This window comes from Oryzias latipes, chromosome 1 (assembly GCF_002234675.1).
Source record: "Oryzias latipes chromosome 1, ASM223467v1".
NCBI lineage: Eukaryota > Metazoa > Chordata > Actinopteri > Beloniformes > Adrianichthyidae > Oryzias > Oryzias latipes.
This window is the reverse complement of record NC_019859.2, coordinates 32,065,650-32,081,254: the sequence shown is the minus strand read 5'-3', so window position 1 is coordinate 32,081,254 and position 15,605 is coordinate 32,065,650. Positions and strand designations below refer to the sequence as shown.

The 15,605-nt window shown below is 39.0% G+C and overlaps 1 protein-coding gene across 1 annotated transcript in view; it reads right to left on the bottom strand.

The window, feature by feature from the left end:
• Window positions 1-15,605, bottom strand: part of sgcz (sarcoglycan zeta) — a 450,656-nt gene that overhangs the window by 84,634 nt on the left and 350,417 nt on the right. Inside the window, exon 4 of the mRNA XM_023960554.1 lies at window positions 10,435-10,522. Within this exon, the coding sequence (XP_023816322.1) occupies window positions 10,435-10,522 (88 nt within the window). The remainder of the gene's footprint in view (window positions 1-10,434; window positions 10,523-15,605) is intronic.

The following is a 15,605-nucleotide window of genomic DNA, read 5'->3' as shown; positions in this document are numbered from 1 at the left end:
AGCTAAGATACTGCAGGACCCTCAAGCTCCCAGGCCTCTGGTAGAGGACCCGAGCTTGGAGGAAAAACCACCCGCGGAGGGTGAGAGGGGCGTTTTTTATTATTATATATTTATTTATTTATATAATAAAAGTAATTTCTTATTATTAAGGAATTAGAAAGAAGTGAACAAAGAAAAACCTTTATTTTTAAGATTAATAACCTAAAAACTATATATTATCAAGACTCAAATTGAAAAACTATAAAATAGATGTGGAAGGCTCAATCCAGAATAAACTCTGATCTTGGGGCCATCTGACAAAAGGACAAAATTTGACAGGTTGACATTCAGGTGCAACAATGATATTTGCAACAACACTCAGGAACGCTGTGGTGTTGGAACCATGCTCAGTTGGTACTAAGCGGTCCAATGCTTGTCAAGAAAATATCCCCCACACTACTACACCACCCTCACCAGCCTGATGGTTGATACAAGGAAGGGTGGATCCATGCTTTCATGTTACTGATGCCAATTTCTGAACCTTCCATCAGAATGTGGCAGCAGAAATAGAGACTCATCAGACCAGACAACCTTTTTCCAATCTTCGATTGTCCAGTTCTGGTGAGCCTGTGTGAATTGTAGGCTCAGTTTCCTGTTCTCAGCTGACAGGAGTGGCCATCTGCTTCAAGGTTGGACATGTTGTACGTTCAGAAATGATCTTCTGCAGACCTTAGTTGGAACCAATGGTTTTTTGACTTCCTGTTGTCTTTCCATCAAAAGGAACCAGTCTAACCATTCTCCTCTGATCTCTGGCATCAACAAGGTATTTCTGCCCACAGAACTGCCGCTCACCGGATATTTCCTCTTTTCCTGACCATTCTCTGTAAACTCTAGAGATGGTTGTGGGTGAAAATCCCAGTAGATCAGCACTTTCTGAAATCCTCAGACCAGCCCGTCTGGCACCAACAACCATGCCACGTTCAGAGTCACTTCAATCACCTTTCTTCCTCATTCTGATGCTCGCTTTGAACTGCTGAAGATAGTCTTGAACATGTCTACATGCCTAAATGCATTGAGCTGCTCCATGTGATTGGCTGATTAGAAATTCATGTTAATGTGTCGTTGGACAGATGTGTCTAATAAAGTGGGGCAGTGAGTGTAGATTTGACTAACTGAGCCTTAAATGAAACATTTTGTTAAGCAACTGTTCACATGTATTGTAATATACCTGTGCCAATTTAGTCTTTTTGCTACTTTGCAACTTGTCTACATTTAATGGTTCATTCACAGCACACATTAAATCTGCAAATGTTTGTCACACTTGTCCAAAACTGTGAAACTTGTGCCTAAAACATTCATAAATGTTAAAATATTCCACTGTTTGCACTTATTGAAAGTTTTGTGGAAAATGGAGCTGGTCTGAGTCTTGTAAACATTACATGGCAATGCTGCCTGAGGGCATGTAAGTTTTGAGGGAAGCTTGTGCAGTTATTTAAAATGCATACAGTTATAAATGTTGGCTTTCCAAATACGCCAAGGGGAAAAAACGGGCCATTGTTTTGACCTTATGGTAGATTTTTCATTCCTAGTGCCTTTTGAATTATTTATATTTTTTGACAAAGTAAAAACATAAAATGCTATTTTATGTTATTAATGTGCCAGTCACATCAATCTTATGATGCCCAGAGACTGAATATCAAGCAAAATGGACAGAACTGATTGGATAATTGCTGTGCTTGTTTGACTATATAATGGAAAAAGGCCTTTTGCATTAAAAGAATACAAATTTAATGTCTAAAAGTGTAGAGAACAAAAACAAATGTCTATACAAATACAATATTTTCAATCATTCACATCAGCATATTGTTAAATTCTGATATTACATGGTTTTTCTTTTTGAGGATATTGTGCCTTTTTCTGAAGAGATTATTGTGAAATGGAAATTGTTAATTTGTTTAGAATCAGCTGACGTGTTTCTTTGTCTGGGTGATGGAGAATTCCAAAGCTTTCCGAAATCTAAATGCCACATATTTCAGAGGCAAATGACAAAAGGAAAAACCCGTGCCCACTAGCCACGAGTTGGTGGACATAGTTGCACATTGCTGGGCATTATGGTAGGTTGCTGGGCATGAATTCTTGCTGTTGTACTTAGTATAGATTGCTGTACACAATTGTAATTTCTTTCAGGTTAAGTCTTTGTCACAACTGCAACAAGTTGTCTGCAGGTGAAAAATGGGCAAATCTGTGCAAGGCATGAAGGTGTCCCGCAGTGAATTTTAAGATCGTAAACAACCCGGTGAGCATATAAGGCAAAAATGTTTTCTGCGGGCATGCTGCAGGCCCCAGGTTGTGGTGCAAAGTTCTGCAACATTTAAGGGTAAGGGATGCAGCCGCACCTGTCTACAACCCTCTCTGGGAGTTGGACAACCTAAAAACCTGCAGCACCAGATCAGATCTTTTAGTAAGATATGAACCCTCGCGGACCCTGAGATCCTCTGGCACTGGTCTGTTAACCATTCCAACTGTAAAAACTAAAACCTATGGAGAGGCTGCATTTCAGCACTATGGCCCCCGTTTGTGGAACAGTCTGCCGGAGGACCTGAGAGCCGCAGAGAGCATTGATACTTTTAAGAAAAGGCTCAAGACCCATCTTTTTAACCTGGCTTTTAACTAATTTTTATTTATTATTTACTTATTTTACTACTCTTATTTATTTACTGTTATTTATCTATATGTATTTTCTATTTTTATTTTATTTCTTTATCCATTTTATCTTGTTTTATGAACTTGAACCTGATTTTTAACGTGTTATTTTAATTTACCTTATTTCAATTACATGATTACATGAAATCTTTCCACCTTTATCCACCTTTGTCATGGTAGGGAGAACACGTCAATGTAAGGGTGGGGTCATAGGATAGCACAAGGGTTAAGTAATTTTTGCTATGTAAACACTACTTTGAGATCCCTCCGGGCATCACGTTTTTAAGTTAAAAGAAAGTTCTGCTTTGATTGTTTTTGTGGAGTTCTTTGAAATTTCTGAAGATTGCAATTTCTATCACTCTCAACAATCATTTTATGCCACTCCTCCAAAAGACAGTTCAGTAGTTCTAATAGTTATCTGAACCTGCAAATAGAAGCAAGAGACATTTACTCCGTCATTTACGTGTTTAGTCTTTATCCTGAAAGCATACACTTTGTAATTGACCTCACTTCTGAAACAATTAGGATTTTCCAGAAAAACAAACAAACAAAAAAGTAATTTGACCTAATTATGCACTTCAGGTCTAACATTGTACTGCTTTCTGTCCTGTGTTTTAGTCATAGAGTGGGGCAAAAAAGTATTCAGTCAGCCACCAATTGTGCAAGTTCTCTCACTTAAGATGAGAGGCCTGTAATTTTCATCATAGGTATACCTCATCTACGAGAGACAAACTTTGCTTGTTTTAAATAGACTAAATATGTTTTTGCCACACTGTATATACTGTATCACAGAAACATATAGTTACGACCATCAAATTTCGCCACGCCATGTCTGGTTTGTGTGTCTTTTAATGACTACTTGCAGTCCCTAATTAGCATTAGAAAATTATTGTTTTCCATAAAAAGACTGAGGCTGTAGAGCAGGGGTGTCAAACTCATTTTCACTGAGGGCCACATCAGCGTAGTGGTTGTCCTCAAGGGACCAGACATAACTTAAACATGTAACTAAATGTAATGAAAAATAAATGTAACTATTCCTTGATGTTGAATAACTCATTTATTTATTATAACTTTTTAAAGTGACAAGTACAGTTGCATAGAAAACATATGTTTGCTTGTTACTCTAGCATAAATCCTTTTACATTGTGTCTGCTTGTTAAAACCCACATAATTCCATTAATGAAGGATCAAACTGTCCAAGTGAATAAAGAAAAATAACATAAAACTGAGCTGTAACGAACATGTATCACACGTGTAACATTTTACAAAAAAAGGCTGCACTGCCTGGCATCCAACTGATGGTTTGATGGCAATTTGCCTGCATACACACATAAGACCTGCAAACATTGAAAAATTACAACAGCAGCTACACATAAATGTGTAATCAACTAAAGAAAAAATGTTATTTTAAGAAATTAAAAACGTTTATGCACTCGCGGGCCACATTTGGCCCCCGGGCCTCGAGTTTCACACATGTGCTGTTGAGGCATACATGGAAGAGTCAAGGCAGCCACTTAGATAAAAGCCCACAAGCGAACAACAGTACATTTGAGGAAACCAGACCAGGCTCCTCTGTCAGCATCCTCATCAGTCAAAATCGAATCTGTGTTCAGAAAAATCAACACATTTTCAAGCTCAGTTCTTCAACTCAGCCGTAAATTATTATTATTATTTTAAAGTTATTTTAACTGCTGTTGCATTTTGTTTTTTTAGTAATAACTTTTTTTTTATCCTAAATGTAATTATGCTCGAGCATGGCCAGGGTGTAACCAGCACTGTTATGGTTTGCAATAAATCACGACAATCTTTTAGGCCTATATTATAAATAGACAGGGGCAGGTATACAAATGCAATAAAATAACATGTATCTTTATTTGGATAAGAAAAACCTGTCAATGTATTAAGTGATGTTTTGCTGAGCAAGTCTGTAACTCCAAGGGCCAAGGACAGTGATCTCATACATAGACCTCAGTCCATCTGTCATTTTATTAGTGTCCAACTACCAGTAAACAACATGACGCCCATGGCTCAGTGGTGCAGAAGAATGACTTCATATGCTCCATTGAGTCCATTCCTCCAGGCAACCCATGCCAACACATGAGAACAAGTGATGAAAATAGCATTGGTCACATTACAGGCCAAACTGTATGTAAACAATTAGCCTTGCACAATTAAAGGGCCATCAAAAATAAAAAAATGACAGTACTTATAAATAATGTATTTGTTAAGTCTTTGATGGCCCTGTTAGTTTATTCCCATTTGTTTAACCAATGCTGTGTGTGTTTTAAGAGCCTCATTATAACCATTAAATTGAGCAGCACAAAATAGGGAAAACTCATCTGAACTTAGCAAGCGGAATAAGGGGGAGATGTGCCGGCTCGATCTACTCAGTGCGCCTGTGTTCCTCAGCCAGCAAAGCTTCAGAAATCTGACATCAGCAGAAAATATGATCACAGCCAAATGCGGCGGTTATGTACACCATTGGTTTCTCAGAGGGGGATTTGGAGAGATGTAAATTTATAATTACACTGTGTGATGGGAACAAAATGGCTTTGCGAGTTCTCACTGCGAACTCTAATCAGAATCCAATTTTACCTGACATTGAACTGTTTAAGTGCTACAGAGACGTCACGTTTGGAAGTGAAAGGCACCAAGGATTAAACCCTTTTAATAAATTAAAAAGCATAGTTGTTTGTGCAGTCGAGGTCAGGCTTTAGCTTTGTATCATGGAATCTTTTACCAACATTGATGATTCTTCATGGCTTTGAGTTGAGTTGTTTGTTGCTTTGATGAGCTATTTCTTAAGCCCAGTGCTAAAAAAAAAAAAGGGGGCAACTGCACTGTGATGAAAGGCAACATATTTACAGCGTGACGATAAAGATAATCAAGTGATAAATTTAAGTCTTGATAAAGAAAAAGGCAACCAAGTCAGTGTAAAACTTATTCAAAGTTTAAAAAAAGGCAGAGTATTGTGGCGAGAGGACAGGAATGTCAATTGGGGAAGCAAACAATCCAGAGAAAATGGATAAATATAAAAAAGTAAGAGGTTGATTGAGTGATCTCATAGCAAACAAGAAAAGATGATCTGTCCAGGAGAATTACATAAAGTCCCCTTTTTCGTTTAATCACACTGCAGTTTATCTGTTACCTTCTAAATGTAAAATGAAAAAGAAATGAACACAAGAGTTTGGCTGCTCCACATTGGCTTTATGCACCCAAAACCAACCAACACCCAACTCCAATGACTAACACATGACTATTTGTGTATCTAATGTGTGTATCTAATCTTACCATGTCTCAGGAACGAGACCTAAAGTCTAACACAGTCATGGGACAAATAGAACTCATTTTATACCATCAGTGTGATTTCACCACACACAATATGATGTGTTTGTGCACAACCAAGACAGCACAGTGTGCTGCTGCTCTAAAATGTTGTCAGCTGCCATCAAAAAGAAATCTAAGAAAGCGAACATAAGTATTTTATTTAAACTGTGAAACACTACGTGAAAACACTTTACAGTGCCTGTAAGGATGCTAATAGGATGCCCACACAAACTGCACTCTGATTGTCTAATTTTTGTTCTTTTCTAACAGCCAGGTTGCGCTCATTGGGCACTGAAACAGCACGCACCTTTACCTTGCACAGCTATAACCAGTTCCGTGCGCAGTGTGCAGGAGTCAAGGGAGGTAGAAAAAAAGACAATTCTTTAAAACATGCCTGCGTCTCTCCTACTTCACTCTTACTTACCCTTGCGTGTTGTTTACATGCTTACTACGAAAACCATTTTGCATTATCATTTTCCCCCTGCAGGTTCACCGGGTGGTCTACAATGTTAATAGTTTGTGCAGCCCAGCGGCTCACCCTGTCAGTTTTTTCCCTCCTTAACAAAGCAGTGCACAGAACATTTGTATTCCTTTCAAGTAACTTTCTGTTGGTGGGCTGCAAAAGCCTTCTGGTTCTAATGCTGGAACATCATCACCTAGGCGGGTGAAAGGGCAGGGCTTCAAAACTCCAAGTTCACTCATCATCTTTATGGCAAGCCATTCAGGAGACAAAGATGACAGGTTCTCACTCACTTTAATGAGCTGACAGCAACCCAGAGGAAGACAGGGGATTGGGGTTGAAAGAAAGAGAGCAATAAACCCGAGATGAGGAGCTCAAGGCCAACACTTGCTCTCAGACCCTCAAGACGTCAGGGTGAAGAGTGTGTGTGTGTGTGTGTGTGTGTGTTTGTTGGATCTGTCCTACAATCACCAACTGATGGCATTGAGCGCTTAAAAACGTTTGAATTCCTATTTTCACTGTGTAAAGAAAGTCAAACCCATGTTGTGTCAAGCAATGGTTTCAGGCGCCAGATGATCATCTGTAGCTCGTTTGTTTTGTAGTTTTGTAGCTTTGTAGTTTTGTAAAGTTGTTCCATCTATTAAAATCAATATCGCAAAAGGCTGAGCTGTTTTACTTCCATGAATTTGCTTTTTTCATATTGTTATGATGTACAATTATTTTTGATTCGATTTTATAAAAATTTTACACCAGTATTAATATTTTTCATATGTTTAAAAATACTAAAAAAAACGTTTGCTTTTCCTTCATCTACCTTGACTTAGGACAGATTTTCTCTCACTGGTGGTCCAACATCCAAAGATTGTTTTTAGGCTGGCAGTTTTTTACTGCTTTTTTGCACACAAAAGATTAACAGGAGGTTGTTTAGTTAACCAAGAAGGACAAGAGTTAAATAAAAGTTTAATTATTTTACCAGGACTCCTGTTAGAAATCACAATAACACTTTCTGTGTTTAGATTCAGTCTGTAGTAACTGTTGAACAGTGTTAAAACAAAAGACATTCAAAACCCACAGTTTCCTGTTATACCAGATGAAATCATCCCTAAATTGTTTATCTCCAACAAATTTTAAGTTTTGTGGTGAAAGTTTTCTGAAATCATGCAAAACATACCTTGCTTTGGGTAGTCTCTGAATTTTTTTTAAAATTAAACTGCATCCACCGCTTCCTGTTATGGGTATTCTGGGAAGCATGTCCACCTTGTATCTCAGCCAAAACGACCCTTTTTGAGCATCTTGCTGCAAAACTACCTTCCGGTTCTGTGTCTAGCATACCAAAAAACGGTAGCCCAAAACAATTATGCCAGTCTCTTAACAGCAGTCATTTCTATTTTTTCCCCCTCTGAAATATTTAAATCACAACATAATTCAATCACAACATGTACTTTGAGGTGTCAACACCACTGTGCTGGGGTGTGTTAATGTACTAATCCAAATGTTTACTGACCGTGTTGATTTTGCACCTTATGGAGAAGCAAAAGCAAGCTGTTTCTCCAGTGAGTTCCAGCTACAAACACCATGTAGCCCAGGTTTTGTTTTATCCTCACGGTGTCATCAACACCATCTGGGTCATCTTTAGAACGCAGCCAGATACATCACCCCCCCCCCCCCCACACACACACACACACGTGTCAAAAAGCAAGCTAAAAACTAGTTCTTGCAAAACAGAATAGCCGACTTTAAAGCCATTTGCAAGAAAATGTGGACAGGCACAAACAAAAACACGTCCAAGGAAGTGAGGATTTATGTTGAACTTTTGTCTCTGAGGGTTGTTAAAAGCACACAAGTCAGTCAGCTCCAAGCTTATATCTGAGCAAGCAGGTTGGGTTGCAGCAGTTTTTACAACATGCTGCGGCTTGACAAAGTTGGCTGTAGCAGTTTGCCATCTAGCTTTCGAACAGAATGATTCTGCTGACTGCATAGGAAGCACGTAATCATTCAGACACACACGAACACTGAAGCAATTCTGTTGGTGAGGAAAGCAGCTTTGGGGGAGTTCTCGCTGCGTGAGGTGCCCCGTCAGGGATTTGAAAACTTTAAAGTGTCAGAGGGGGGGAAAAATGGAGAATGAAGACGTTGCACATGGCTGCTTAATCTACCAAGAAAGAATGTGTACTCATTTCCATTTTAACACATGCAAAAAACAGAAAAATCCATCTAAGTGGCTTTATTTACCATTTACATCATATTAACCTCAACCAAATACATTTTTCACTTTTATCAATGTAAGTTTCTGACAGCATCAATAAGCGCCTGGGTATCAGGGGAAATTGAACCTAATTACTTGCCAAAGGAAATGAGCCAGGAAAGGCCACGTAGCCCAATATTATCATGGGGACAAGTTGACATAAAGCATAATTCATTCAAGAATGTGTAGCAGATTATGTAGTACATACAATACAAAAACTTAAAAGCAAAAAAACATGTTCCTACAGAACTGTACATGACCTTTTGCGTGACCTTTTTTTTTCTGAGCAGCTGGCTTTGCCTTTCACCCCCCCCCTCCCCATGCTCCTGAGAATACTCTGACCGCTGACTCCTGCCACCACACTCACATGACATGGGCATATATGTGTTAAAGAAGGGTTGGCAGATCGTATAAGTGAAGGATTGATACTAGTGAGATCAATACTTTCGTAGCAGTTTTTCTTTATTATGTACAGTAAAGAGTTTTTGTGTTCTTGGTTCTTACATCCAATTAAACCAACCAAATGGTTCTCTACTTTTTTCACAAGTAATTACTTGGTATTAGATCAATACCCAAATTCTCAGTGTCACCCACCCCTACTGTGAATATTAGTTAATTACTTTCTTCTTCCACTTTCGGCTTTTCCCATCAGGGGTCGCCACAGCGAAACAATCTCTCTTTCGAGGAAGAGTCGCATGGTTAGCTTGGCAATGTTTTTACGCCGGATGCCCTTCCTGACGCAACCCTCTCAATTTATCCGGGCTTGGGACTGGCACAGAAGCAGAGAAGGGAATAGGGAGCAGCCCGGATTCGAACTCTGGTTTCACGGACGGAAGGCGCAGCAAACCAGCACGAGCTAAACTGGCTCCTGAGTTAAGTACTCTCTAAAGACTGTAAACATTTTAAGCAAATTTTTTATAAATGTTATATTTAAAAAATGGCACAACTAAAGGGAATAAAGTGTAAGTTTTAAAACTCGCTGTGATTTGATGACATTTAACTACATTTTTTTTTTTAAAAAGAAGAAAAAGTGCATTTTCTGATTGGAAAATCTGAGGTTTTTATTGGGTAACCCCAATGAAATGCATGAATGTTTGAGTTTAAAATTACAACAAAGTCCAATGCCTCCTTTGGGTTATATCTAAGGACTTTTTGGATTTCTTGGGGAGTTCCCCTTATGTAGTTTGAAAGTGCTTTACTTTACATTTATACCAAAAGACAAAGGAAAACAGAGCTGTCACAATCCAGATGGGAATAAAGACATTTTGGCATTTCACACTCACCCTGATCTCCCTTCAGTTGATGAAAGTGATGAATATGACAGGGTATATGACAGCGCCTTCCATCAAGGAAATCTTCAGGAACAAAAAAGTTTGTATGGACCCCCCCTCCCTGTTAATTTAAATTCAATTTCAATGTAATTCAAATACATTTAAATATCTAAAAGGTTTTCTTGGCCCCCGCAGCCATTAGTGATGTCATCTCATATATCCTGTGAGCTGCCATTTTCTGTCAAACATTAGGGCCTCACTAATTCAATAAGGAGGAAATGTTTCTGAAGTAAAAACAAAAAGAGAGAGAATTCTGAGAATAGAAAGCATTTAGTGCTGTTATCACAAAGAAGGGTAATGCAATCAGGAAAAAGTATGAGCAAAGCCAATGAGGCCGTCTTCTTAGAGAGAAGTGACACTTGCAGGGACGTTTGGGAAATGCGTCTTACCCACAGTTAGCTGCCCAGTCAGCTTTCCTTGGTCATTTCTAGCGTTGACAGTGACATTTCTGTCTGACTGAAGGATGAGTGGATTGTCCTGTGGAAGGGAGAACAGACATATGTTAGTTTGTTTTCTAACAAACAAAAGAAATTGCTGGCCAGAGTAGTTTGAGAGTCCTGCAGGAGTTTTTCTTAAATTATTTTAAATAAGCATTTAAAGCCTTAAAAAACGGCCCTTTTCCCCACAAACATGTAGCCTGACAATGCTTTAGCACGAGCTTTTCATGATGTGCAGTTGGTGGAGGGAGAAAATGCAACACCAACACCAAAGCTTCAGGACTTTTGTGAACCACTTCACAATCACACCAGGTTTTCAGTTTGCCTGTTGAGCTGCTCTCCAGATGTTGTTAAAGACATCTTAGTCTCATGCCTCATCTTGAGTCCAGTGTTCCTGAGAACTGCTGTGGATAACGTGTTTTTAGCACTTGAAGACAAATTGTTCCTATCTTCACACGTTCTTCTGTTTTCGGGGTGTTTGATAAAGAAGCTGGCCGCTCAAAAGGCGTAATCTTTTTTTTTTAGAAACGTTTTTCTGATCTTACTCTAAGAGAGTTCGATTTCTATGTTGCTCCTATTTCTTTTTCATTTGATGTTTAGTTTCTTATGTTTTTCACTTCTATTAACTTATTCTAACTGGCATGCCAACAAGCAGACGTTCACACCTTATGGCAAATTGAAATCAATATCAACCTATTGCATAGCTTTGGTGTAACAGTAATCAGACATTTTTCTTTACATATGCAGCTGGGCTGCTATAATCCCAGTATGTTTTTTACCTCATTGCTTTGGTCCAACATATTTCTGCATTTTACAGACAAAAAGTGTCTCCCTACTGTCTTTTAAATTGCACCTCTGTCTGTTTTTGCAGAAAAGAAACCGGTTTATATCCATTAAAATCAAAACACAAAATTCTAATTATGCATAAGTCATACTAAACGGAGAATTTATGGTTTGAGTTGTTCTAAAAAGGGGAATTATGTTGTGTCTAAAGAAATTCTCAAGGAAAGTGAGCTAAGAGCATGTCTGACCCTGACCTCTGCTCTATTCCTTGAACCTTCACTGAGCCGCACAATCCAGACTTTAGTTCACATTTATTGGATATGTTCTGCCATGAATGCAAAGTTTGCAGTTCGCTGCCATTTTCATTAGGAAGCAAAGTCAATCTAACATCCCACTGTCTGTCTCCCTCTCATCGCCACCCTCGTCATCATCATTCTTCCTGTCTCTGCCGTGTACATCAGTCTCCCTAAACCCTTCTGCCTGTTCTCCTCCCCTCCTTCGTGATATATTTGCAATTACGGCCTTTCCATTTCCATCCTTATCCTCCTGTTTTCTTTAGTCATTTCTTCTTTTTAAGTTACTTATTTGTTTAGTCTGCATGATTTGAATGGCTGAAAGGAGTCCCCATTTAAACAAATTAATACCTTCCCACACATCTATTTGAATTCTAAATGAGGAGTTAGTTTATCTAATAGAATGGAGAAATCATTTTTTCCTCTCATCCTCTTTATTCCCTTTTTACCTTATCTAATGCAAATTGGAAAAAAAATCTAACCTTTATTTAATATGACAGGATATGCATAAAACACTCAATCGGATTTGCAAACACTACATGTGTTAAAGTGCAAAAAATCTTTCTTCAGCTTCTAAAATGATAAACAGATGTGAATACATTAACTTAGGGAAAGTTTTTTTTTTTCAAAACAAAAAAGGTTTGGGCTTCGTATTCTGCTCAGCAGCAGTTTGCAAATTCATTACTTTCTGCTGGCTGCTCGTGGTCGTTTACCTTTTGGCACATCCCTACAGCTTTCACTGATTTGCACAGGTGGTTTGGCAGAGATTTTCACGCCAGATACTCTTCCTGACACAGCCCTGTATTTTATCCAGGCTGGGGACCGGTACAGGGTGACACAGATGTGGGCCACCATGTGGTAAAATGCCAAATCCGTGTATAGCGCTTTTTCTACCTTCCTCGAAGGCCCAAGAGTTTAACTGTAACAGTCCCATTCCCCCATTCACACACTGATGGTGGCTCTGCTGACGCAGCCTGTAACCATCGCCGGTAATGGTCTGCTCATCACGACACCTGGGATATAAACGCTGCGTCAGTCCGACACGCCGCCAACTGAGTTATCCAACTTCTTCGTTTTTGCTGGCTGCTAAATTATCAAAAAAAGCTGCAGTGGTTTAAAACTTAATATAAGGAATCTCTAAATGATTATTAACAAATACAAAGATGTTCATGTTTATGTTCAACATGAGCACCAACTGAAGCCAAACAGAAAGGAATATTGTATTTAGTCCAAATTAAAGAGATTATTGTCTGTGGAGAACAAAGGGAAATCTTTAACAGAATGTTTTATTACTTTCTTTGGAAAATCTTTTGTTGGCTTTTCTCAGTTGTGACAAAACTTCAAGTGAATGGATAAATGGATTTTCAACAACCCAAGTAAAATTCAAATTAGCTTAAATATACTAAATCTGCTGCATTACAATATGTAACCCTTGTGTTATTATCTTTTATGCTTTGCTCTTTTTTAGTTTATACAAATGCCAGCAAAGGAATAAAGAGAGTTTTCTTTTGGCTCTTTATGTTTGGCTTCAAAAAGGGCAAAAAAAAAAAACAGTTCAAAGTAAATATCTGCTCTTGACTAGAGTTTGAACAACCATGCGTAATGCCTTTGAAGACAACATCTTACTATCAAACACATCTAACTGCTGTGAGGGTCACAGTGCTCACAGTCTTAACATACAACATTTGAGGTTTAATACAAAGAGAGTTAAAGTGGGATGAATCTTTTGCTTGAAATCCCACAATGCCTTTGCCACATTTACCTGTATGGCGGTTGACCCGTACAGGTGCTGCAGGTTTTTTGGGTTGCACAGGCTCGTGTAGCGCATGGCAGAACCTTAAGCAGAGCACAGGTGTGTCTGGCAGTTCCCTTTCTGGCTCGTGCAGCCAGCTTAAGGAACGTTGTTGTGAAGTATTTGTAAAGATAATATAGGTTGCATGCACTTATGATGTACGGAGCGTTCTATCATGCAGTGCCCTAATGCCCTAATGTCCCTCTCTAGCCATTTTCCATTAGCGAGGTGCACACACTGTCTTCTTACTGACTGCATGCAAAGGCTGCACGGACGAGAGGTGCAGGTGATATGTTAAGTAAACCTCCACCTTTATTGATGTTCCTCCACTTGGTCCCTACAGATCTCATCTGCAAACATCATGATCCAGAGATTCCTGTCTAACTTGTTTGTAAGTCTGTCCATCACCACAGCACAGTGTTGCACCACTGTCCTTCCAGTTTCACACTTTTTTAGCTAACCTTTACTTTTAATGCACTCCTGATCTTTTTTATTCCCCCACCAGGTCTCATTATTTGCTTTCCTCATTCCAGATGAAGCACCAAGTACCTTCATTGCAGTCTCCCTGATCATGTAAGCTGTAGCCATCAAGCTCTTCTTTTTTTCAACTTCCATCACTTGGTCCTCTGCCCCTGTCATTGTCCTATTCATCTTCCTCACCGCCAGAGTCATCCTACACTCCACACCTCTAAGCTGCCTGGCCACATTCTTCCCAGCTGTTTTTTACCGTCTTACTGCCTATGTGAGACATGCAGGTTATTTTTAACCACTTTTATCATTGGGACACTGACTTGTTAGCAGTGTTGTATCATTGATCATTGAATGTGAAATAATGCATAAACGATAGCATCTTTGTCTTGTGTTTTCCGTCCATTCCTGTCCCCTTGGCTTTTGCGTTTGTTTTCTAGTTTCTAAACAGCCTGTCATGATTTAAAATATGCACACATGATAAAGAAAAGCATACTCACATCACACAGCCTCCAGTGAGCTGACACGACACACCAATGCTCCATTAATTCAGTTAATAGTTTAATTTGACTTTGATTATAAATATGTGCACAGAGCTGCCAGCTTGAGCTAGTCAGTATAATTAGTCAGGTAATAATAAGCTGTGGACTTGCTAGCTCATCACCATAGCCTGCAACCAGCACGTCTGATGGGCTTAGAAAGATCCCCGAGCTCCTTTGTTTCGCTGACTGACCAATAGTTTTGGTCAAGGCTGACTAGTCTAAAGAGCTTTGTTGTTTCTCTTGTCTGTAATGCACAGGCTGGCTTAAAGCCACTTGTGACTCATCCATGCATAGCATAAAGCATAAGATGATAGTGCTAAAACATCTGACGAAAACCACGGATACCCTGTTCAACTTCCTTCAGTTTTTCAACAGGGCATTCAGACTGGTGCACACTTGGGGTCCTAGGGGTGCTGGAGCAACCTTCTGTTTTTGCCTCATATTAAAGATTGCCCCCTTTCTTTCTGAGCTGATGCTTCTGTCTTTGTGGTTCCCCTTAGGACTCACGGCCACCAGAGAGAAAGACTTAGGGACATCGAGAGAAGCTGCTGCCCCACGGGGAACTAAAGAGAGGTGATACTGAAGCTACTTGAACCTATCAGTTCTAGTATAACTAGTCGCTGTCAAGGAGTCACGTTATACTTCTGCTAGATGTCTGAACATAACGCATCAATTCAACACAGACTAGATCGTTCAGGGACAGGAAGCTGGGGGACAAGTACAAAATAAAACACCAGAGAAATTTCACAATAAATAAACAGTGTTTATGGCGAGTTCATTGCTTCCTCATTATGGTTCCGAAACTCAATCAATCTGTTATATTTTCTGATTAGAAATGCCTTCTTTAAACTCTGTATCATTCAGTTTCAACATCTTCTGTATTAAAATCTTTCCAATCACAACAAAAGTCTGTGTTGGATACAACTGTCAGGAACTGGAGGTGTAGGAGCCAAAATACAGGACTTGGAGGCATGAAACGTAAACATTTAAACTGAAATGAGACAAAAACTGTGCAAAAACAAAAAAACAGATGACTTGACAATGTAGAACTGAAAACCAGACACTTCTCACTGAAGACAATTACCAAAAATGAAGCCAGCTGTGGATGATTAACATGAACAAGGAGTGACTGATGGAGGACAGAACATGACCAGAAATCCCACCAAAACACTGAAGCAAATCCTCACAACAGTATGATAAAAAAAATAAATTATTAATTTCATTTTTCATTTTTGTTGTGAAAAT